Source organism: Talpa occidentalis, unplaced genomic scaffold (assembly GCF_014898055.3).
Source record: "Talpa occidentalis isolate TD23 unplaced genomic scaffold, MPIMG_talOcc4v2.1 talOcc4.561, whole genome shotgun sequence".
Taxonomy (NCBI): Eukaryota; Metazoa; Chordata; class Mammalia; order Eulipotyphla; family Talpidae; genus Talpa; species Talpa occidentalis.
The window spans coordinates 3,534-30,531 of NW_023604930.1; the positions used below are offsets into that span (position 1 = coordinate 3,534).

The window sequence follows — 26,998 nt, forward strand, 5'->3', positions numbered from 1 at the left end:
TCAAATGGCCAACAAAGATATGAAAAAATGTTCAACATCACTTGTAATCAGGGAAATGCAAATCAAAACTACAAGGAGATACCACCTTACACCAGTTAGAATGGCACATATTAAAAAAACTAGCAACAAATGTTGGCAAGGATGTGGACAAAAAGGAACTTTCCTGCACTGATGGTGGGAGTGCAAACTGGTCCAACCACTATGGAAAGCTGTGTGGAGATTTTCAACATGCGAAAAATGGAGCTTCTATATGATCCAGCAATTCCACTCTTAGGTATTTACCCAAAGGACACAGAAACATACATTCAAAAGAGCACCTGCACCCCTGTGTTTATAGCAGCACTATTTACAATAGCTAAGCTATGGAAACAACCTAAATGCCCAAAAATAGATGACTGGATCAAGAAGATGTGGTACACATACACAATGTAATATTACTCAGCAATCAAAAAAAAAATAAACTCATGCAATTTGCAGCAACATGGATGGAGCTGGAAGAGATCATGCTCAGGAAATAAGCCAAAAAGAAATAGAAAAATACCAGATGGTCTCACTCATAGCAGGAATTTAGAAAACCTAAATAAGGGGCCAGGAAAAAGACTAACTCTAATAAAGTAAAAATCAAAATCAACAATCAACTATAAACCAGAGACACACTACAGGGGAGGGAAGAGGGAGTAGGATAAAAACAAGGGGAGTGGGAATTGTATGGGGACTATAACCAAGATGAAAATGCATTCATTGTGCAAAAATGAAAAATGATGTAAAAATATATATATAATAAAAAAGTCTCAACAAATGTCTTTTCTATAAATATAAAATCCAAGCTAATATCTAACTAAAATTTCACATAATCAGTAGAATGGATCACAAATATAATTAAAATTTGCATTAGTTCATACATGTAAAAAATTATTTCTGGCTGATATTTTCAAAATATTTTACAAAACCATATCTTGAATAACTTTTAAAATTATTTTTGGGCCTCCCTGGAGGCGCAGCGGTTGAGCTCTGGGTTGCGAGGCTGCCCACAGCCTCTGCAGCGCCAGTTCCATCCCCAGTCACCAGGCGAGTGTCCCACATGGCACGCAGACCTCGGCTGCTGCTCCCACTGCTCCCCTCAGCAGTGTATTTCGTCAATCTGCCTGTTCTGCTTTCAGCTCAGGCTCTGGTGAATTATCTCACCCTCCCGTGCTTCTGACTGTACCCAGTGCTTGTATAAATAAATAAATAAATCTTTAAAAAAATTTAAAATCATTTTTATATTAACTTTTCCCAAGCTATAAATATACACAGAACACTTTTCATTAATTCCATTTTCTGCCACTATAGTAAAGAACGTACATGGGGTGCAACAATGTTTCTTTACCTCCAGTTTATTTCTTGAAGTAGTGGGTTTCCAGTGAGAGATAATTCACGGAGAGAATAACATGCATCAAACCATCTCATAACACTTGTAAGATCTACAGAAAATAATCAATAAAAAGCATTATAAAAAGCAGCACAAATAAAGAAAAATTACAAATCAATGTCCAATTTACTGATTAGCTATTAAAAGCAACAAAAATATTTAGACTGCAGAATGTCCATGCTTTTTAAAGGAGACTTTTAAGAACATTGACCCTGCTCCGTGAACTTAAGCACCTCACCCAACTGCTTTTCAATTCAGGTTGTTCTCCCTCTCATAGGGTGAGGATTAAATGAGATAACATATGTAAAGGATTTAAAATGGTTTGTGCCAGATTATAAGCACAAATCTCAAGAATTAAAATCTAAAGTAATAGGAAAAGTTGTAAAATTGAACATACAGCTACAGAATTACATGGACCTAGTATACTCGGAAAAAACAGTAGGTCAATCTAACATACATTACCAAGTAACTCATACTGGCACTCTCTCCTAGAGAAAATAATAAAACTGGACTATATATAAAGCACCTGTTTTTAAGCTTGACAAAGGAGGAAAACATAGAAGTTTAGCAGATAATCAGAGTGGTTTTCTGCCTGAAGGTATTTACTACTTCAGTGCAGTAAATTGGAGACCATGCAAAGAGGTTGTTTTGTTGAGCTGAGTAGGCAAAAATTAGAACTGATGTTGGGATTTGTGGTGAAAAGTACTAAGAAGATTCTATATGGGTGTGTATATTGGGCAAAAAGGGGGTTAGGGGAAGAAGTGTATGTGAGGACTCATACACTTCCTGGACAAGTGTTAGTTATTTCATAGGCAGAACAAGTCTGCAAAATCTAGCAAAGATCACCAGCTATATCTAAGAACTGAATAATAACACTAAGGTTCATGCAGCAGTTAAAAAAAAAATGGAGTTTCAGTCCACTAGAATGAGACCTAATTGAGTATTTCAGATTCAAATAAATCCAGAAAGACTATGCATTAAAGTGGAAGGCAATACTCTGGAATAAGAGCATGCACTAAAAGGTGAAAACTAAAATAACTTTTACTAAGGAAGAGTGAAATTAGGTTGTTGACTGAAACAAAATCATATTTTGATACTTTGCCTTTCTAACTTAAACCCTTTGAAGGAAGAAAACATTCTGACTCACTAAACTGTGCCATGTACAATGTTTAATCTACAGTTAAAATTATAAGATATGCAAAGAAATAGGAAAATGTGGCTTATCATTTAGAGAAAAGCAGTTAATAGAAACAAAGTAAATCAAATGTAAATCAACTTTTGACAAAACACCAAAATAATTCAATGATGAAAACACTCACTCAACCAGTGTTGCTATAGCAATTGGATATTCACATTAATAAATGAATTCAACTTCTACATCATATCATTCATAAAAATTAATTTGGGATAGACCATAGTCCTACACATAGAAACTAAAAGTACAAGTCTTCTAAAAGAAAACACAGGAAATAATCTTATCCAAATCTATAGGTGGAAAACTATATATTGCAAAGGACAAAGAGAGCAATAAATGTTAAAAAATAACAAATTAAACTTCATCAAAAAACTGAAACTTCTGTTTATCTAGATTTATCACTAACAAAATTAACAGGTAAAAAGGAAGTAGGAAAAAATATTTACAAGCATATATATGACCAAAACTCTCATAGAATATATGAAGATTTAATACAAATCAATAATAAAAGGCAAACAACTAAATTTTAAAAATAGTGAGACACTTGGACACAACAAAAAATATACAGAAATCACCAATACATGCAAGTAAGAATGTTCAATATCATTAATCATCAGGGAAATGCAAATTAAAACCATAATGAGACAACTCAATGAAATACTAAATACCCTCTAGAATGGAGTAATCAGAACTCTTTTATATTGAGGCCAAATGTTAACTACTTTGAAAAATGTTTTTTTTTAGTTTCTTATAAAGTCAAATATACACCTTCTACTACATCCAGCAATTATAACTCTTACTCATTTACCCAAAAGAACTAAAAAAAAAAAATCACAAAAAAAGATTTGTATAAAAATTTCCATGGGAATTTTATAGTCATAGTAGTCCTAGATAGTCAACAATTCAAATAGCAATCACCAGAAGAATGGGTAAATAAGTTATGAGATCTTCAAATCAATACAATGGACTGTCACAAGAATGTTGGGTAAAGAAAGCTAAAGATGGAAGAGAACATACCATGTGATCTTATTAATATCTTTATGATGTAGAACAGGTAAAATTAACTTTTGTGACAAATTTAGAACTGTGGTTATCTTTACGAGGGGACAAACTAGTTATGGGAAAATTTGGGGGATGATTAGTCAGCAAATCAATTTAACATTCTTTAGTAAACTTTTATAGGGTTTAGTAAACATTTAGAAAACTTTTATAGGGTTAACTTGTCAAACAAGTTAGACAAGTTTGGTTATTCATCTTCACTAGGTTATTTATTTCATAAGTAAAAGATATATATATATAATTTTTATTTTCTTAAAAAGATTTATTTATTTATGCATACAAGAACTGGGTACAAGCCAGAGGTGTGGGAGGATGAGAGGACCCACCAGAGACAGTGTGGGGAGCAGAACAGGCAGACTGACTGAAGTGCACTGCTGAGGGGAGCAGTGGGTGAGTCAGAGAAGTCTGCTGCACCATGTGGGTTGCTCCCTGGCCGGCCAGGGATAGAACTCTTGCTGCAGAGGTTGCAGATTGCTTCATAGCGCCACTAGGGAGGCCCCCAAAATATATAATTTTTAAATAAAAATATAAGTGTGACATTTGTCCAGGTCTACCAAAAAGATATGGAAACATTATGTCTGAAAACAAAATTTTAATTGAATGTTTCAGTATGTTTTTGAAGGAGTTCAGAACATGACAAAAAACTGCTATGGCATATTGACTATTTTGAGTTAAATCACTTAAAAAGCAGCAGATATAGGAAGGAAACTTGGATCTTCTTATTTCATAAAAGTAGGAGATGAAATTCCCATGTGAAAGATGTTCTCCCCACACAAGAAGGAAAAAGCCACTCATCACTAAAGACAGGAAGTCAAGGTTTAGAGAAAATTATGCCAACAAACTTCTCACACTAACCCTTCTCTTCCTAGCCACTTTTCCAGTATTAACTACTTAAGCCTCTGTACCTACACTGTACCCTCCCTATACCTTGGTTCTACCATCACATTGCCACATTTTTAATATTTACTACTTTGTTCAATTCTTACTGCTTCTAGGAGTCTTTTTCTTGTGACAACTCCCAAATACATGTAAAAAGAAATAATTAAAACCTCTATACTTTTCTCTTCTTGATATGTTTTATGTTAACTTAATTCTTAGACCAGGTAGAAAACCTCAAAGGGTAAAAGAGATTTTTTTTCCTCCTCTGAACGTTATTGTATAGATATATTATTTGTAAGTGACAAAAAAACTATTCAAAACAACACCTTACATATTTGGAACAGACTCAAAAAGCTTATTTTAAAAATATATGTTTTTTATTCTAAACTTTATTATTCTAAACTTACCAGAAAGACAATTGTTGCTGACATCTAGTTTTTCCAAAGAAATAAAATGAAAAAGTGGTATGATTTTTGTCAAACTGAAAACAAAAACACAAAATTCAAAAAATTTTTAATGAAATGTCCTTAATATTATTGATATAACTATATAATAATACATTTATGTAAGATAATTATATAAGACAATATACAATTGCATTTGTATAATATAATTAAAATATTAGCTAACAGTAGTTATTAAAATGCAGTAACTATAAAAATCTAAGTATTCTATTGTGGTATATATCTATCATTTTTCTAAAGAGAAATTATCATAGAATTGTGCATTGCAGTCCTATATGTCACATTTGTGACTAACATATTCATGTATAATCAATACATTAACAATGTATAACATATATGTATAATGCAGTAACACATTACATAATGTATGATGCATTAATGTACACTTGATATATAATATTACCTTGGTATATAACTATAAAATTTTTTGGCCTTAATTGTATATATTTGTCTTTGTATAAGACCACATTTACAGAGAATTTATATTGACTCCATATATTTTTTCCTGACTCAAACACATAACCTAAACCTTTTAGAGGTAAACAGTAAAAATAATTGTTTTGACTTTTCAACAGGATAACTTATTAGAACTGTTTTTTTAAATTAAAATATATTTTGGTTGCCAGATTGAAAATGATGAAACTACTGTTAAGTATTCAAAGTTATACTGAGGTTATATATACAGAGGAAATATGCCCAGTATATACACAGTGAATCCAAGGAAGAAAATAATAGTAAATACATTGATAGAATGGACTTAAATTTGACAGAAATATATTAATATTTAAAATTAGTAAGGTAGTATGCATGCATATTCAATTCTAATAATAATGAACTTTCATTCTACTTTTAAGTGTATCATTGTTAGAATTATCATTAGGAATCCATATTCAAACAAGGAGCATAAATGTTAAATCAAATATTCACACAATTGAAATAAAAATATGTAGGGAAAATTAACTGGTTTGATTTGCATTTCTAACTAAGTCAACACTTACTCTATAACATAACATATTACTCTAGTTATTTAAGAATTAAAATTAAGCCAGTTAAGCCGTTAATTTAATAAACAAAATTTAAATATTTAAACAAAACAAAAATGTCTTTGCATATAACATATTCTCAGCAGAAGTCCAAAATTATTCTAAATGAATGCTCCCTATAAATTTTGCAACTCCATAACTCCTCAAAATATGCTTCAACTAATGCAATATTTCTGGTACAAAAAAAGTACACACTGATTTCTACTTCTTTTGCTTTCTTACTGTTTCTTCATTTGTCCTGGCAGAGATTTTTCACATCTTTATTTCCACCAAGTCCATGCCATGGAAAAAAAAATACTATTATTACAAGGTCAGGAGATTACAAAATAACACTGTGACTGGAAGTCTCATGGGTTCTGGCAGAAAACTAACCCTTGTACTAACCTTGACTCCTCTCTTGTACTAACCTGGTCTGCATTAGCAGAGAGACAGAAGATACTACTGATGAAAAAATAGACTAAATAATGAGGTTGGAAAAGGATCTCCCTGAGTGTAGCTGATGCTGAATAAAATATTACATATATTACACATATAAAACACCTTCTTAAAATTAATTTCCAGAAGAGAAAAATCAAGGTAATAAAAGAAAAAAAATGATGAAATGTTGTTGGCCATTACATTTATACATATACTTTGATTATTTGTACATAAACTCCTTAATAGTAAAATTTATTGAAATGTAACATACCCTGAAAAAGAAAGGAAGAATGAAACTTAAAACTTTGCCAAAAATATTTAAATTTAAGTCATAATGTTATAATATTCCCTATTCAGATATAATCTGATCATTAATTAGTAAGAAATTTAAATCCTTTAAGTAAAAATATAATTATAATAAATGTATTTATTAACAAGAAAATCCTTGTCTTATATCTTCAGTTTTTTTCTGATACTAAATCTTTGTCACCCAGAATTTGAAAGATTAATAGATAAATTTTTCTCATTTTTCAGAATATCTTATGTTTTTAACCAATAAGTTATATGGTAATATGAAGGTTATATGACAAAATCAAGTAAAAACAACCAATAAACTTTTAGAATTAAATATAAAAATTTTGTTTGCAAAAATCAGTCCAAGTAAAGAAATATTCATCATGACCAAAGTTTTTCTTTTTAATATTGAAATTTTATCTTTTCAGATAAAAAGGCTTGTAAATTGCATTATTTTTCTTCTTTAGAAAGCTTAATAAAGAAAACTGGCTATTCATTCGCCTCTATGACTATTCATTAGGATGGTAGAAACCTAATAGTGGAATCCACTTTTTTAAACCTCTAGAACTTTTCCTTTTACTGACATTCTGTGTATATTTTTTCCAAGAAAATTCAAACCAGAAAGACAAAGGACATTAGTGAAAACCTAATACCATTTGACCTTGTCACATTAGCCCTGGGCATAAAAAAGATATAAATTTCAAAGACGACAAAAAGCAAAAAATTTGTACAATGAGCAGCCAATGGGTAATAGTTTCCACTTTCTGCTCCTACTTAGGGTCTCACTGGAAGTATAAAGGCTTATGAAGCCAGAGAGTCTTCCAGTTAGGACTCCACTGAGTCAAACTTAAAACAGTCACATGTCCTAATGAAAATTTAAAACAGAAGTCAGGATGAAACAAATATTTCAAACAATATGTAGTGAGTATCATTCTTTATATGTATTTCATTTGTTGGGAGAAAGCATATGGAATTATAATTTCTTCCTTGTGATGAAAATATTTATCAAAAATTTCAAAATGTATATGTATATAATTTAAAAGACATACCAACCACAAACTCAAATATTACATTTAGAAAATTATTCTCAGTTTTGAAAGATGTATTGACATATATTTTCCTTTCAGATCATCATAAAATCCCATAAAGTAGATAAACAGGTATTTCTACTCTTCCCTTTAACATGGGAAAAAAAAAAAAAAAAACAAAAACAAACCTCAAAAACTGAGATTCAGGAAGTCATAAGAGTTGTTCAATTTCAACTGACATAAATTAGATTAAGAATTCAAACCCAGATATGGTTCTAAATAGTCACTGCACAGGTAAAAGCTTAATATAAAGTGTCTACTTTCTATAGTTTCTATCATTAGCTTATTGTAAAAGAAATTCCAGGTTAAAAATGATTATAGGAAATCATTTTAATACTATTTCTATCAGTCACAATTTCCTAGTGGTCTCGAGTTGTTTCCCTTTTCTATCAAAAAATGGCAGGAGGTAACATGTACAAAGAACTTTGTGAGACCCTCAAATAATAAATTTAAATGTGACAGTATTATTAAAAAATTCAAAACATCATATATAATATTTTTCTTGTAAAAATAAAGTTCTATTTAAGATTAAGTTCTTCTATACCTAAGGGATTATTGAGGTTAAGGACATATCTTACTCATTTTTTCACCCCTCAAAAAAGCTAAGTCCACCTTAGTATTGAAAAGTTAGAGGGCTACTGAAAAAAAAAATTATAAAAAGGATTATTTAGACTGAGTATCCTATATTGTTATAAATGTTATAATTTTTTTAATGGTCTACTCACTTATTTCCTAGTCATATCAATATATAAGGAACAAGTCATATTACATTGCTAGGGGAAAAATTTATCAGCTAGCATTAATTTTAATTTTCAAAAGTAGAATATTTCCTTGATGATTAAAATTATCCAAAGAAATTAAAGGCATTATTTTTTGAAGTTTTTTTGATTTAAATATTTTCCAATCTCTTTAAACATTATCTGATCTACTTCTATAAAATACACTAGATATAATAGTTACTAAGTGATTGATTTATTGCACATATCCAAAACACAGCTGACTATTCTGGTCGAAGTTGTACTACTTACCTGGAAAATATTATGAAAAGATCCAGTGCATTTATGAATGGCCCAAATTACTTATTGTTATCTGATAGAGCTGACTCTGAAATAAATTTCCTTCTCAAGACAAATCAACTTTTTCAATGCAGATTTAGTTTTGATATGTCAAATAGTGGAAAGGTTTAATAGATGGAAGTTAAATTATTTAGGACATATACATATTCAAAGGATGAGCATTTGTGGCAGAGGTTGAGACAAAATTTTGTTTTTGGGGGGAAATAGGTATATATGTATCAATGCATATGTGTGTATATGTGGGGTGTGTGTGTGCATCCGTGTGTATGTGTATAAATTGGGTTGTCCTTGTTCACTATTTTCCAAAAGCTGTATGACTCAAAGAAGGTGGTTCCTTTCCCTATTTCATGTGCCTTTGATGAACAAATTAATCATATTAGAGTGAATAGGACTCAATGAAATATTAAGCAGAGGAAGACATACACATATTGTGCTCCTGTTTTAGTTTTAGACAGTTTTTCTCTGCAAAGATCCAGATGTCTGGTGGTTTCAAATGGATCTTCTGTGGCAGGTACCCATTTCAATTTAATGTTAAGGTATTTTTTTTAAGTGTTACTTTATATCCTTAGGGAAATCGAATTTAAATCAATCTTAACAGTTACAAAAAGACATGCAAGTTGAGAGCAGATTAAAAATAGTTCTTCCAGGACTTAATAAGTACCATTTGAGAGAATGAGACATCCTTCTGAATTAAATTAACTACCTCCCCTATTTTCCAAGGACTATATTCTTTACAAATATAAACAAACCTGCCCTGAGAGATTTCTACATGTTTGAGATGAAACAAAATGAGTAGTATAAGTTGGCAATTAAAATGCTATTTGATTTGCAAGTGTGTTGATACACTATATTTTAAAATTCTACAAAGCTATAATTAATATATATAATTTATTGTATATTAATGTAAACACTAATATATTTTAGCTGCATGAATGGAAAAACCTAACAACTTTTCTACTTGTTTATGAAGATCACACATTAACTTTAAGTAATCATTCACTTCAATTAGTGCTTACGAAAAAAATGTCTTTACCTGTTTTGAGAGATAGTGAGCTTTTGTAGCAAAGGCAGCCAATATGAAGAAAATGCTTCCACAGTTGAAATGCTGTTATCATCCAAATGTAATTCTCTTAATAGAACATGATTCTTCAAGGATGGAAGCTACATTCAAATTTGAGTCATTTAGCTCATTGTAAGCAAAATACTTTTACTGTTTAAGCAAATATAAAACTCACCAAAACTTAAAATATATATATAATGTTAAACTGCATATCCTAAATCAAAGCATAATGTTATGAAAAATTTAGTATGAATAAAATTTCTAATAATTAACTTTATAGTAAGAATTTATAAATTAAAGTTATTTCATGAAAATGTAGTTAGAATTTCATGATAGATAAATTTGGGCACATATACTAAAATGTAACTGAAAAATATTTAACTCTGTTGAAGATTTTTTAAATAGAGAAAAGCATGCAATTGTTTAAATTATACAGGAAATAGAACACAGCTGGTATGCAAAAAGAAAAAGGTAAAATTAATCAAAATTGGCTTTTAAATTGTGCAGTTGATATTAAAAAGTTGTATTAATGATAGATATTAATTAATTCAAAACAATTACTTCACTTAGGTAATTTCCCTGTAACTTCAATATTTGGAGCAATCCACAGTTTTCAATGCCTTCTACTTCAGTAAGATGATTATGTGAGCAATCCAGGTATATAATGGTAGGAGTATCACAAAGACCTTTAGTACTAATTAACTGATTGTGGTCCACAATTAGTTGCTGAAGATTTCTCAAAGATTCTAAACCACCTGGAAGAAAAATTGTCCATGATCATTTGTATCACAATTTCTTACAGATTATAAAGGAGAGTTTCAGCTTTTTTCTAAATAGCTGTACCTTGCTGTTTCCCAATATTTCTAATTATAAGCAAAGACTTAGTCCAAATTTACTGGTGAAAATTATCTTTTATGATGTATTATTTAAAATTGCAACAGAGATATTTTTGAATGGCGTAATACATATTGATTGAAAATTGAACAAAATACTAAAAGTTTTACATTGGGGAGTGAATATATTATTTTCCAATACCAATGAAACAAGGAAGAGACAGAAGGATTTGTTTAAAAACAGTCTCAAATCAGTTTTAAGGCTTTTGCACTTTTAATCCTTGCTTAAGTTGTAACATGTAGCATTAGAATGCCATTCTAATGCTAGAATGCCATTCTAATGCCATTCTAATGGACATCTATTGAGATGTCCATCTTAAAATCCCAAATGAAGCATGTGATATTATAAACAAAAGTACTAGTATGTTCTTTGGGTATTTCAAGATTGTCTCAAGTGACCTCCTCTTTGTTCAGAGAAACTTAAAATCAATTATGATATTACCTCAAAAATATCAGAGGAGACTTAGACTATAGGTTATAAGAGAAAGACTGAGAGGTGTTTCAGCAAGCTCACAGGAGTTACGTATCTGTATTTGCATCGCAAGGGAAAAGTATAGACTGAATCATAAGTGAGTGATAACAGCAGTTGTCCGGCAAAATAAGAGCAGTAAACAGAGAGAGAGAAATTCACTGCTTAATCCTCACCGCCACCACCACCACCAAAATATGGTTGAATTAAAGAAAAATTTGGAAAAACCTGTTTGTCATTCATTATAAGGCTTTGATATATTGCCAAAGTGGTAGAACACTATATACAGACAGATAGGTCTATCTCTCAGATTTTAAAATAAAGATTTAAAGGGAACTTATTAAAACATTTAAAATGAGACTTCAAGAAGAAGTAGGATGTGCTTTAAACAAGCAAATATTAACCTAAAAATTGACCTAATGAGAAAAAGAAAACAAAATCATCTAAAAATATATGGAGCTGAGGTCCACTAACAATCACATGAGCAATCTTGGATGTATCCATAGATCTTTCAGTTGCATTGGGTCTTGAGATGACAGCAAGCCATCCTGGGAGATGACAGTCATCCTTATGAGAAACCCTGAGGTAGAAACACCTAGCGAAGCCATTCTCAGATTCCTAATTTGGAGAAAATGTGGCAAAATAAATCACTGTAGCTTTTAATTACTAAGTTTTGTGTACCTTGTTTCACAACAATACAAAAGGAGTCCATTCTGAAATAAACATGAGAAAGGAGAAAAAAATTTGAAAAAGCTTTGGACTATTCAAGAACATTTAGAGAAATTTAATATAATAAGAGTTCAAAGGTATTTAAACAACAGACGTTAGTAAATAAAAATACCATGAGAGATTTAATAACAAATTTAGAAACAACATTGTACAAAACAGAGAATTAAAGATCAAGTTGCCCACCAAAGAAAGAGAATCAAACAGAATAAAATGCAAAGAAGCGAAGGGTAAGAAACTAATTAATAATAGATGTGAAAGAGTGACAATGTTGGCCAAAAACAGATCACCTATGACCAAAAAAATAGTCAAACCAAAACAGTACTCAAAATATATAAGAAGCAAAATATTACAGAAATGAGAGAATAATTCAATATGCTGTTTGAAGACAACAATACATTCTAAGAAAAACTTATATTGACTTATTGTTAGTAAGCTGTTTCTCAGTTAATTCACTGATGGAGGACAAAGAACATGTTATTCAGGTATCTAGGCATAAATGAGTTATGAGGATGGGAAAGTCAAGTTGGACTAGGTTTGCCACAGCAATACACAATATTATATATGTAATGGAACAATACCTACAAAGAAGCAAGTGAAAGCATACTCCAAAAGTAGAATTCACAGCTATATTCTTACTTAAATATGAAGGCAACTGACAGATATTGCCAAAAATGCAAGAATCTAGGGACCACAGCATCTTTGAGCCCTGTGAAAAGATTTAAAAGTGCAAACAAATTGCATAACCTAGACAAGCAAAAGATAAAAGAAACAGTTGTCATAAAAAGAACTGGTACTGACCCATTTTCCTACTGGTATAATGTTGCCAAGGGACATAAGGAGGGAGTCAAAAATCCCAATATGATGTCAAATTCTGTGAACACTAAAAATTGTGAGAGGGAGTAACTGTAAAAAGCACAAACATTCTCATTCTCTTAGAGTTAATATTGTCAAAAATAGATTGACTGAAAGCACATCTCAATAAATTGCTGAACAAAAAAGTAGGCAAGGGAAGGTGGAAGTTTAAATGAGATCATTTTATCAGTGTTAGTATGAGGAAACTGACAAATAATGTTTCCAACAAGTAATTCACATGTAGGTGATTTTTGTGCATTAATAGATTCTTTATAATAATACTCTAGCATATTTTAACAATTATTTAATTTATAAATCATTGTAATTTTAAAACTTCCAAATTGATGTTCTAATTCAGTAGTGGTAAATTTGCTGGCTACATCACCTCAAAAGTAGCATTGAATTTTGCACGGTTTCATTTATATGGAGAATATAAAGAAAAAAAGAAAAGATTATTCAAAACCAAACTAAAAACAAACACTAGAAATCTGACTGTGAAAATGAGGCTACCCAAAGGGGAAGGAGAGAATAGAAAAAAAAGGAAGGCGCGGGCTCAATGGACCATGGTGCCCTGGTGGTGGGTGTGGTATGAAAGCATACTCCTGAAGAGGTGGGATTGTATATTTCTGACTCATATACAGTGTTGTAAACTTACAATGTTACCTTAATCACAATATCAAATATTATAAAAAAGTACTTAATCATGAGGAAATGCTACTAATGTTAATTTTTGAATGTAAAGTGGTATACAATATAATCTAAATATACTGTTAACTCTTTAATACTGGAATATGAAATATATGCCTAGAGTACATCTGTTTATGGATATACTAATAATTATAGATATAATTATTTTCTAATGTTTAATTAAACATTTCTTAATTACCTAAATTTCCTTCTATTAATCTTTACCCTACCCTAAATGTATAATAGAAAAATAGACTTCATTAGCTGAATCATTACAATGTTCAATTCAAGTGATTTCTTTGGTCTCCTTTTTTTCACATAACACGCGTACTTCATATAGATGGATGTTTTGTTTAACATTCTATATTTGTTACTCCTCAGATAGTTTGAACTTTTGTTCAGGTATTTGCCATGTTACAATTTTATTTTTTAATGGAGTTAGTGTCAAGTTTTTTCCTGAATTTTTGAAATGATAGGCATAGAGAATCTACTATAAAGTATATTCCTCACAACTCGACTATAAATACAAAAAAAATTTCTAAATATAATTTTACTGCTGATTAAAACTCATCAGCAACCAGGTTTGCTAATCCTAACACTGTGTTGTGTTCACACAGAAATAGAGAAATGATACAGACAGAATCTCTGCTCAATTACATCTAACTTGAAAAATTCAACTGGAAAAACTTTATTATGACATGTAGAAATATTCACAATCTGTCATGAAGGGAATAAAGTAAATTGCAAAACAATATTATAGTAGTGATTTTTTTAAGTGAATATAAAACAATTTGGAAAGTTCATCAGCACTTACTATATCTGGAAGATGGAATTATAGGTGCTTATTTTATCATTTTACATTGTAATTTTAGATAATAGGCATATGTTAATTACATCGAATTTTCTTTAAAAAAAAGTACAAAATCACTTTTGCAGAAATTTCTGGTCAAATAGTTGATACATCTTTACCTCTCACAATAAAAAGTCATTACCTTTTTATTTACTTTTATCAAATTTTATTATTTGTCATTTGCTTACAAGTTTTTAATGTTTTCAAATGAGTTAAGAAAGTATTGTCTAAATTTTAAAATATTATGGTAGACAAAGAGAAGTAACAATTATTATTGTTAAGCCAGTTTTCACTGTGAGAAAATGGGTTAACTCTAAAGATCAATTTCTATAATCATGCTTGAGAATACAAAACTTAAAATTCACCCAAAGCAGCCAACTATAATAGACAATTCCACATAAATCTGGAATCCTGATCAGATATACCTAGTCAAAGGCCAGAAACTTAACTGCCTGTCTCAAATTTCAGTATTAAATAAAAGAGGAAAATCTCCATTTTAAAATAATAAACACAAGCTAACTCTTCCATCGTAGCTCAGATTCTCTCTAATGGTGATCAGAAAACGTCCACCAAAAATGTAGCAGATATGATACTAGATGTCCCCTAGCCCTTGAAAAATCTACTCTAAAGAAGAACCTTTTATCCCAAATATAATATAATAATAAAACCTAAGTTCTAAGGGAAATAAACAGCTGGACAAAGAAAAATCACATGACAATGATAAGAGCAGAAATGAAGCAAAATCAGAATGTGGAAATTTGAATTAATGAAATTAAAAATTAAATGATAAAGACTAATAGGAAGTTAAAACATGTTAACTGGAATATAAATATATAGAAATTATCCAGAGACAAAAAAAAAATGTAGGAAATATGGAGGCTATATAAAGTATCAGTGGAGAGAACAAAATGAGGAAGAAAAATCATTTGAAGAAATAGTGACTGATAGCCAGGTAAATTTTTTTAAAAACTAAGCCACATAATAAATAATATATAAAGCACAAAAGGATGAGTTAAAAAGAAACCCATGCCTAGAATAAAAGTATATAGTAGTAATATCAAAGAAAAGATACTTGAAAAAGATGTACAAAATACCCTGAAAAGTACAGAAATTTAACTGACAGCTGACATTTTAACAGCAACAGTGAAAGTAAAAAAGTAATGGAATGACACCTGTAAATTACTAAAATAAACTTCAAGTTAGAAAAATACTCAGTTAAATTATAACTCAAATATGAATGTTACAGTCAAACACAATCTAGTTATCTTACTTGAAGAAATGCAAAAAGGCCTATGGGAAAAGGGAAAATGATTTAAAATTACAAATGAAAGAATAAATAAAGGCATTAAAACAATAAATATGGACAAATAACCAGGTTATATAAAATAACCATAATATTTTCCTTGAAGAACTAAATAAAAAGATATGAAAAATCCTGAACCAGCACATGTAAGTCAGGAAAGTTGAGTTAAAGATATGGATTAACTTGAGATAAAATGTGTTTTATAATTTCTGTGATGAACACTAAATAAAGTACATAGTTAAATGAATTGGGAAAAAAGAATGGAGGGTTCGGGGTGGGGAAGAACCAACACAAGTCATCTCAAAAGAAGACAAAATCTCTACAGTGAACTTCAGGTTATTTCCAAATTAAGGACGTGTTCAGAATAAAAAAAAAAAAAAAAAAGACAAGAGCTATGGAAAAGATAAAAAATGCAGCATACACTTTTTGCTTACAGAAACTAATGAAGTAGACAACAAGAAAAAATGTTTCTGTTGATGAGAAAATATGTCAAAACATAAATATATGTGCTCAAGGTATTAAAGAACAAAACTGGTAGTGTAGAATAAAAGAAGTTCTAGAAGAAGTGAGATGGGCACAAGACTCAGGATATCTATTAATTCTGATAAAGGACAGCGTACAACACTATATGGTCAAAATTTGGGCTCCAGGATTTTCCTCAAAGAGGGCTAAAGTATCTCAAGCTAACTAAGCATAGAAAAAGATACACACACACACACACACACACATGTGGAACACTAAAGCAGTGATTCTAGGTGTGGTTCAGCGATTGCTCTTTTAGAGATACTTTTAAAGGTTCCATATAGTCAAAAACATTTTCATAATAATTCTTAGGTGTTATTTGCCTTTTTCACTCTCATTTACGCAAGTGTATAATGGAGTTTCCCAGAGGCTACATGAGGTGTGATATTGTAGTAAATTGAATGCAGAGGGAAATATAAGAAAACAGCTGTCTTGTATTACAGAGATTTGCAAATAAGTTTAACAATGTCCCTTTCTCACTATAACTTTTGGTTAAAAACTACCATTATTATTTATAAAACTTATAAATGTAGGACCTTTATTATCTGAAACTCTAAGTAATAAATAACAAATAACAAATTTCTTGGTTCTTTTTCTTATACAGTCACTAATGATAGCTATAACTCATATAATGAAAAATGAGGAAGTGTGAAAGGAACATTTAAAAAATGATAAAATTGGTCAACCAACAGAAACTTATCTATCTATCTATCTATCTATCTATCTATCTATCTATCCACACACACACATGCATTACACACACGCACACACACACACCACGAAATAGCATTGCTTCAAAAACATATAAAAGCCTACACACAACTGATTAAACAGTAACTCAATTCAGTCAATGCATTTAGATCAAAAGAAGACTCTAGATAGGAAGAAAGTTAAAGTTGCTATCCTTCCTCTTTTAATCTTATAAAGTCTTTGCTGTCAAATGAAGGATGAGAACTGAGTAACAGACTTACAGCAAGCCTTTACCTTACATTACCATTACTTCCTCAACATTTCTAAGAAAATGAATCTCTTCTAGTCAAATGTCTTTTTCCACTTCCCCATCCTAAAATATAAATAAATAAAACAAAACCACAAAAATATTTAAGAGTCTTTTTCAAAGGACTTAAATATAATAATAATAAATATAAAGGCTTGCTTAAATATTCTTGAGTTTACTGCTTCAATATATTCTTTATTAGCTCTTTGAAAGTTTCCAAGGTCCCACAAAATAAAACTGAAGCCAAGTGTGTTTATCCCTTGCCTATGGCAAAATTAGCATTTGGCTATACTTGCTCCAAATATCTATTTCAAAGAATTCCTCCCACAAAAATGAGCCAATGGTCTATAAAACATTCCTGCCATGGGAGTTGGGGGCTGGGGAGCCCTCCTATAAGGAACAGCAAAACCAAAGATGTTCAGTTAGGCTAGAGGGTTTTAATAAATAAGTATTCCTGTAAAGGTTTACCTCCCTCAATGGTTCACGTCTGACAACCTACAAAGTTGCATTTAAGATTTCAGGATCATACATGTTGTATGGAAAAGGATTACTGAAAACAGGAATCAAAAAACTTGGATTCTGGCCCCACCTCTGCCAGGAGTTACATGAAAACTATGTGGGTCTGTTGTTTTCATTGGTAAACTGAGACTGGCAGATCTGTAAAATCCCTTTGAGTTTTGCACTGGGCATTGTGTTGCATTTCAAAATTAAAGAGTAAACTAGCACCATCTAGTGGAATCAAAGGGATTCACTAAGTACATAATATTGAAAAACATTTCTACAAACAAAACATCCAGAAATTTATTTTACTTCATCTTTTGCCCTAAAATCCCAAAGACATTTGGTCACAAGAATTTACCTAGGCATAACATAATAAAAATGTTGAATTATTTGTCTTCATATTTATACCAAATGTTCCATAAATATATTTTATGCAAAAGAATGAAATAATGATCATAATAAAACTTAAGTTTAAAACTGTAATACCATGAAGTAAGTTATAAAAGATAAAAGATCATGTAATTAAAAAAACCCAAAACATTTCAATTAATAAAATGTATAATAAAATCACATCTGATCAAAATAAATTCATCTTTAAAATTATCAATCTAACAAGAAGTTAATGAATTTGTACATTCAAAATATACAAGGATAATTTTAGATCAAGTCAAAATACTCTATAATCACAAACTTGCTTTCAAAATAGGCAAGTTATAGAAAATGTAAAAATTCTTTACCACAAAATTTAGATGAAGATATATATTCCATTATAATTGTCTAGTTTTGCTACATTTGGCAGAAAATAATCTACTTCTTAATATGTAACAATCTCAGAGACTCTAGTTTTAATTATATTTTGAATTTATATTTTAATTAAGATTAATAATAATAAAAACCATCACTTCCATAACCACAGCAGAAAATACATTCAAAATTAAAGGCAGCAACAAAAATAAACTATTCACTTTATAATTTATAGAATTAAATTTTAAACTATTACTTGTTTAAAAAATATATTTTACATTGTGTTTTGATTTCTACAATTAAGGAGTTTTTTTAAGCAGAAAGAATGTTTACCTGTAATGAATAAGTAAATCATAACAAATTGCAAACTTAAAAAGACCATCACAAAATCCAGCAAAATAAATTTTTTACTAATGAACTACTGACATATGTGTAGGATATTGCCATATTTCTGGCAGTATAATCTTTGATTGCCCATTCATATGACAATGCTTTAACACAATTTTAATAGAGACATCAGAAAGATAATTCAATCTTTCTTTTGCTTGGTTGGTTATTTTTTTATGATTGATAGCTGGACACATAAAATATGTGGCTTTGCACACAGTTGCATTTGTGGTTTATGGACTGCTACAGGTTTGTGCTCTCAAAGTCCAATAATTCTGTTTTGCATCACTGTTAGCATTAAGAAAAATATCTACAGCTCATTGATAATGATATACATGGGATTATAGAGTATATTCTTTTTTATATTACATTTACTTATTTTTTAAAGATTTATTTAATTATATAAGAACTGGGGTGTGGGCCAGAGATGTGGGGCTGGGGAGGGTGAGAGGATTCACCAAAGACAGAGTGGGTAGCAGAACAGGCAGACTGACTGAAAAACACTGCTGAGGGGAGCAGCAGATGAGACAGTAGAGTTCTGCCATGTGGATAGCTTTCTGGCAGGCCAGGGGATCAAACTCCTGCTGCAGAGGCTGCAGACAGCTTCACAGCACTGTGCTCAACCCGCTGCACCACCAGAGAGGCCCCCAAATTTACTTATTTTTAACTGAGATAATATTAGGATACCTCCATCAGGTACTGTCAACATAGTGTGCTCATCACCAAATCACCCATAGTCCACCACCACAGTCAAGTGTGCCTCCTTCGCTCTTTGTTCTCACTACCCCTCCCCACCTCCTTCACTTCTGGTGCTCCAGTTCTGTATTTAGCTTTTAAAGGTTAGTTTTTAAGCATATTTTCATTTGACTTGGTTTAGTTACTTTATATAGAATACATTCTTAATAAGAGAAAACTTTTTTAATTCTGTGTCCTCTAACAACTGTAATCAGTCATAAGAACTATTACTATATTTTTATCATATTTTTTTATTAAGGTAACACTGGTTTATAACAATGTATATGATGCAGAAATAAAGGATCCCACCTTTCATGTCTATTACTACACCACACCCATCACCAAGACAACCACAATCCTCCATCATAGTCCACTGTGCCCCTTTCTACCTTAGTTTAATTGGAATGGAAGTCATTCAGCAAAACTAATTTAAAATGAATTTTCTTAAAGAGATAAATATTCACTATTCCCTCTTACTTAAACCCATAGAAAATCAAATAAATATGTGCATTAATATTTTCTATTAGAGCTAACATTGCATATTTACTACTGTAATAACTGCAGCTTAGTTAAGAATTAGGAGCAAAGTAAACTTGAACTACAAATGTAAGTATTACTTCCAATTTTATTTCATCTCCCTAAGAAATATTATAGCATGGAATAACTGATTAACGTATAAATACAAATCTATCTTTGTGCACTTTCATAAGCGTTCTTAGCATCAATACATCATTGAAAGGCAAAAATCTATGCTTTTCACTTAGCTCAACCAGAATCTCTTGTTCCTCAAGATGAAAAACAGACTCCAAAACAAACTCCAAATGGTCTTCAGAAAATTTACTTTCTCATGTATCATCTTCTCACACTCAATAAATACAGTGTTTTCATTGTACTGAACAGACAGCAAAGACATTTTTTACCTTGTTTGCCCTGAACTACACGGAGATACCTCAGGTACATCAATTAATATCATGGCAGTTATCACATAAATCTTGTAGATATCCTATCCCAGGAAATCCACTAGTTATTCAAAATCCCATACACATTGCTGACAATGGAGATGAAGTGGTTGGGAGTTCAAGCATTTCTTCTAAGAAACAACCTTTTTCTATTTTAAAAGCTGGCTTCGGAGTGTGCCGATATAGTAAGATATGTTATCAATGTACTTCATTTCAGCAACAACAAAATTATTTCTGTATGTATTTTAAGCTAAAATTTTTTAGTACGAAAAATTTGTATCCAAAATATCAGCATTTCCATGTGGGAGAAGTAACGTACGGTCCCAAAGTAGCTGGCATAGACAAAAAGTCTAAAGGATACATCAAAAAATATTATACATTATATTTTCAGCTCTTTACTTTGGGAGGATGTCCCTCAAGAAGGGTTCTGATGGACCTCACTCACACACCCCAAGTTGCACAGCACACACAGAGTAATCTAGCCATGACCAGTCTCTCTTCCTAGGAATTCCTGCTCTCAACTCATTGTAATCAGGATGAACAAATAATTGAATTAACTACATAACTCAAGGGAAAAAAAAAAAAAGAACAACATAAGGTACAAAAAAAAGCAGAAAAATATGGTAGTAACAATATATACTAGTGGTGAAAGTCAAAAATGGTACAACCTATATAAGGGAGTCTGGTACTAACCTTCCAAATTACAGATGCTCTTTGCTCTGACAATATATACTGCAGGAAATTATGTTATTTTTTAAGAAATCCTGACTTACAGGGATTTTTAAAAATTAATTTATTTTAAATTGAGGTAACATTGGCTTACATTATTGTTAGAAGAACAGGACACCCTCCCCTGCCTTATGTATTGCCACTGTAGTGCACCCACCACCAAATCACCCATAGTCCCACCACCATCGTCCATCATTCTTCCTTCTTTCCTTATTTCTTCCTTCTTTCTTTGTTCTCCCTCCTCACTCCCATCTATCAATACATGCTTCAGTTCTATAGTCAGTTTTCAAGGGCTAGTTTTTAAGCTTGTCATCACCTGACCCTTACCTTGGTTACTCTATATTTCAAAGGAAATTAACGTAAAGATATGTCTGATAAAGAATGGAATGAAAAAGCTATCATGTTTGTGGCCTCTCAAGATGTTAGCCATTATCACAATATAAAGAGATTAAAAACAATTCAATGTCCATCAACTTAGGGTCAATGTAATAAACAACAATCCATCCACATAATAAAATACTAGAGCCATGGAAAAAGAATGCTATGGTAGGTGAAAACAAGCAAGATAAAGAACAGTACAAAAAACATGCTAATGATTATGGGTCACAGATGGTGGAAAGGATTATACCTTTGGGGTTTTAAGCTATTTTAAGTAGCTTATTTTAAGCTATTAGTATTGCACCATGTGGCCTCTCTCTGCACTTGTGTGTGTACTGCCTCTCTGTGCACCCATGTGTATGCATAGGATTTAGAAAAAGGCACCCCTGCATTATAGCCCTAAGACAATGGCCCACATCGTGTGGCAGCTGGGGACATATAGGTAGCCACTGACTAACTGTGTGGCCATGGTCCGAGGTGGTCTGGGAGTAGCTCAGAAATTTCATCAAGAACCTGCACAGGAAATCCTCCCTGTATAGGTGGCCAACATGTCCCCTTCAGTTCCACATGATGCTAATTACCCTTTGTCTCCCCTGGACCCTGTTCCTCCTGCTCATTGTCACATAAACAATCATACCTGTTTATTATTGCTAATAGACAGCAAGAGGGCTGCTTTCTGAGCAGCAGAGTCTTCCCTTGCAAACCTACTCTATGACTCATACCTCAGTGTGTCCCCAGGGAGGAGCTGGCTCTTCCCTTGCAAACCTACTCTATGACTCATACCTCAGTGTGTCCCCAGGGAGGAGCTGGCACATTCCTGACTCAAGATGTTAGCCATTATCACAATATAAAGAGATTAAAAACCATTCAATGTCCATCAACTTAGGGTCAATGTAATAAACAACAATCCATCCACATAATAAAATACTATGGGGCCATGGAAAAAGAATGCTCTGGTAGGTGAAAACAAGCAAGATAAAGAACAACAGCACAAAAAACATGCTAATGATTATGGGTCACAAATGGTGGAAAGGATTACATCTTTGGGGTTTCCAAAATTTTAAGCTATTAGTATTGCACCAGAATAATTTTTTAAAACAAATTCCTGATTTTTCTGGACAAGCCTGCGTATTCAATCCTTGAGCATTATTTAAGTTCTACAAAGTCCCTTGAGAATCTCACAATTCATCAAAAATTAAAAAGAATAATAAGCTAGGTAGCAAAAGATGAGATTTTTTAGTGTATAATCATCACAGAGGAAACTGTTAAGTAAGTTTTAGCTGAACTGCAGTGGGTAGCAGAGGGAACTTGATAAGATGAGAGAGTAAGAAGAGAATTCTCTTTCACAAAACTTGACAGCAAGAGAAAGGGGGCAATGGTAGACGTGCATGGCAATAGGAACAATTTGACATAAGACGTGAATAAATGATGGCGTGAGATCTTACTGAAAGGTATATTTGTAGGGAATAGGACTGGCCTCAAACAAGAAAAAACATTTTTGTTGCTAAATTAAATGAATTACAGGGTATGATGATAGAAATATACAATATTTCAGTAAGTAAAACAAAATATAATCATAAATATATATTGACATTCCATTGTACTTACCAATTCGAGTGATTTTATTATGTGAAAGTTCAAGGTTCTGAATATTAGTGCAGCCATCCAAACCATGAAAAGAAGTCAGTTGATTTTTATTAAGAAGAACAACACAAAGATTTTCCAAATTTTCACAGTTGATACTCTCAATATGGTTTTCCTAAACAAAAAACAAATATATTTACTTTTATTTCAAAATCTTATTAATGACATAATTAAAACTTGCCAAAAGGATGAAATACAATCTCTAAATGAATGTACAATTTCTAAATTTAGTATAGCAATTGCTAATTGCTATACTATCTAGATGAAATTTATTAAGTAACCAATAAAGAACTACTTATTTTGTATTCATTCATAATTTTTTCAACTATAGAAAAAAGAGGATCATATAAGGAAATCTATCAATCTATAGAATAAGAGTGAACATTTGACCATAGTTCATACAAAACTATTATTTAAAAAAAAACAAATACTGGAAAAGGTGAAATCTTCCAAGCTACCCTCTGTCCCTTCTGCCCCTTCCTCTCCAAAGAGCACCAAAGTTATAAATTAGGTCTATATTTCAAGTATAAATTTATGTTTTTACTACACATAAGCATGCCTCAATATATAATATTGGTCTCAGTGTCAAAATCATATGTCAAGGGTGAAACAGCAATTTCTTTTTTTTAAAAGACTTCACAAAGACATAGGGACTTTATTAGAATTTGAAGTGTATAATCCTACAACATCCCTCTCAAAAATATGAATGAATATATTGTCTAGTAGCATGAACTTAATAAAAAGCATAGAACACCCACAAAGTTTTAAAAGAAATTGCATTGGTAGAAGCACTGTCACTTTGAACTGAAAAGAACATAATTCAATATGAATTGAATTCATATTGAATTCAGTTCAATACCCTACCCTATCCTTCTATCCCCCAATTTTCTATGGGAAAGAAACAGGCTGAGAAAAATTCTCAGCTTCAAAACAGGGCATTTGCTATGGAAAAGGAAGTATGCCTTGAGAATGGAGTCAAATGCCCAGTGGGCAGAGCCCTCCCCCCACAAGCCCCCAGTGGTACAGCAGACCTCTCCTTTCTCACCCACCCACTGCTCCCCTCAGCAGTGTTTTTGGTCCATCTGCCTATTCTATTCCCGGCTTTGTCTCTGGTGAATCCTCTCACCCTCCTGCACCTCTGGCCTATACCTCAGTTCTTGTATAAATAAATAAATCTTTATCAAAAAAAAAAAAAAGATCCAGTGGGCAGAACCAAGAGTGACAGAGAACCATTCCTATGAAGCAGAACTCAGTCCCTATTAAGGAACAGGTTCTATTTGCTTAGCTGTGACCAGGGACTGCTATGGACTTCTTGTTTTCTCCCAACTTGAATGGGAATGCCTATTGTGGTTGACCAAGTCTTCTAAGTCTTCTATGTTGATGTGGGGAAGATAGGCTAGGAAAGATATATTGCTTTTTACCTTACAGATATCTGAGAAAACACTACACGAGCAGATTACCTCCATTTGAAGATGATTAATCACAAGATTCTGTGCTTCAAGTCTGAGCCTTATTTCATAAGTTCATGAAGCTTCTTGGCACTTAGGATATGAGTATATTTTTGATGTGGAAAGGAAGTGCATCATTGTGAGCCAGAGGGTGGATTGTTAGCCCCCAATAAACCTCAGCCCATATTCGCACAACAACACAGTCTGCAACACATGCATTCAAGTTTGGCCAACAGAAAACTAGCTAGCATAAGGCAAACAGATGCTCACTAAGCACTTGCATATTAGAGATTATCTCTTCAGCAAGCTTACTTCTGGGGTATGACCAACTATAAAAAAGTTGAAGATAATTAAGAACAAGAAAGAGAATGAGGGAGAGAGAGGTGAGAGGGTGAGAGAAAGAGAGAAAAACTGAATTTCTAAGCTCCCGAGGCACCAGAAAGATGAGAGAAGGCATTTTGAACCTTCTAGACTCAGTTAAAATTACATAAAAAAACAAAGTCAACATAATATGAAGGAAAAGAAAAGCTTGGCCTCAATTTATGACTCACAGAATTACGAACAAATAAAATAGTCGTTGTTTTAATTTAGTAAGTAATGTGGTCATTTGTTATGCAGCAGAAAGTAACAAAAACAGTAGCTACATTATCTGCATATAATGAATATCAGGTCATACCACCTAATCATCTTCCCTCTGATAATTTTCCCTCTCTAGTTTTCATAAGTTTTTGTCCTTCATCTCTTTGAGACCTTCCATTACAGAGGTTATTTCAGTAAAATTTCCTCAAAAATTGTCAATTCCTTAAACATAAACATGTATTTATATTTTAAGATAAATGAGGTTACCACAGAGTGGGTGGAGGGCAAAGGAGGGAGGGTGGACAATGGACTATGGTGAAGAATTACGGGGGCCTCGGTGGTGAGTGTGGTGTGGTAACATGTATTTTAAGAGGTGGGCTTTGTACCTCAGAAGCATATACAGTGTTGTAAACCAACATTACCTCAATTGAAAAGTAATATAATAAAAAGAGGACATACCTGTGCATCAATGTACTTTAGTTTTTTACAGTTGCTCAGGCTGTGTAAATTAGTTAATCCACAGCGTTGAAGAGACAGAAACTGAAGATTTGTACACTCGGCCAGTGTGGAAAGACTACAACCTGGCAAATCTTGAAATGTAACTGTTGTAACCTAGAGAAATTAAGAATATTGTAGTGTATAATTTATCTAACAAAAGTGAACTTAAACACTATTCACCTTACAAAAGTATTTGACAAATTCATCTAGGAAAAGTAATTCTATATCTTGATAAATTCCACATTTATTAATGACTCCATTTCATTTAAGCTTTCTGACTTCTTTTTTTATTCCAATATGAAGGCAAAATAATATAATTATTGACAACCAAGTCAAGTCCAAAAGTAATATACATAGTAATAATAATATGCCCGTTTATCATTTCATTCCCCAGTTTTCCACCAAATTCACTCCCCTTGTTTTTCATGCTCTTGGCAGGATTGCACTACATGAATGGTTAATATCTTTGTTTGACAGTATCCTAAGGATACCTGGATAGACTCAGGAGGCATAACAGGTCAGGGAATAGATTTTGCATCCAACCTTCAACTAGGTAGCTCAGCTATCTTCCCAGAAAGAAGAAAGCTTGAGAAGAAATATTATAGAACATTTATAAATAGACCCCCACAATAATATCACATAGTCAATAATCACATAGTCACATTGACTATGTATCACATAGTCAATAATAATTTGACTATGTGATACAAAAACATTCTGTTACAAGCATTTTATTATAAATATATCAATCATCCTTTACTACTGAATTATGACTATATCCAGAGCATTTTGAGTATCAGGGGAAATAAATCATGAATAATTTTTCTGTATTTTTCAAACATTTTGAAGACCAAACATCTACCCGTTTTTATTATTATTATTTTTTAAAGATTTATTTATTTATTTATTATTTGTTTGTTTGTTTGTTTATACAAGCACTGGGGACAGTCAGAGGCACCGGAGGTTGATAGAATTCACCAGAGGCAGAGCAGAGAGGAAAACAGGCAGAGTGACGAAGTACACTGCTAAGAGGAGCAGTGGGCCACAGGAGAGGTCTGCGTGCCATGTGGGACCCTCGCCCAGCGGCCGGGTATCGAACTGGCACTGC

General features: G+C 31.9%; 1 protein-coding gene across 1 annotated transcript; it reads right to left on the minus strand.

Annotated features, from left to right (window-relative positions):
* Nucleotides 1-1,361: 1,361 nt before the first annotated feature.
* LOC129144670 (leucine-rich repeat and IQ domain-containing protein 1-like) lies at nucleotides 1,362-26,004 on the minus strand (the record flags this gene model as incomplete). The annotated part of the gene is made up of 6 exons (XM_054687811.1): nucleotides 1,362-1,463; nucleotides 4,952-5,025; nucleotides 9,960-10,087; nucleotides 10,548-10,741; nucleotides 23,330-23,480; nucleotides 25,852-26,004. Coding segments are annotated over 6 exons (798 nt in total), but the record flags the coding sequence as incomplete, so codon positions are not given.
* Between the last annotated feature and the right edge of the window lie 994 nt (nucleotides 26,005-26,998).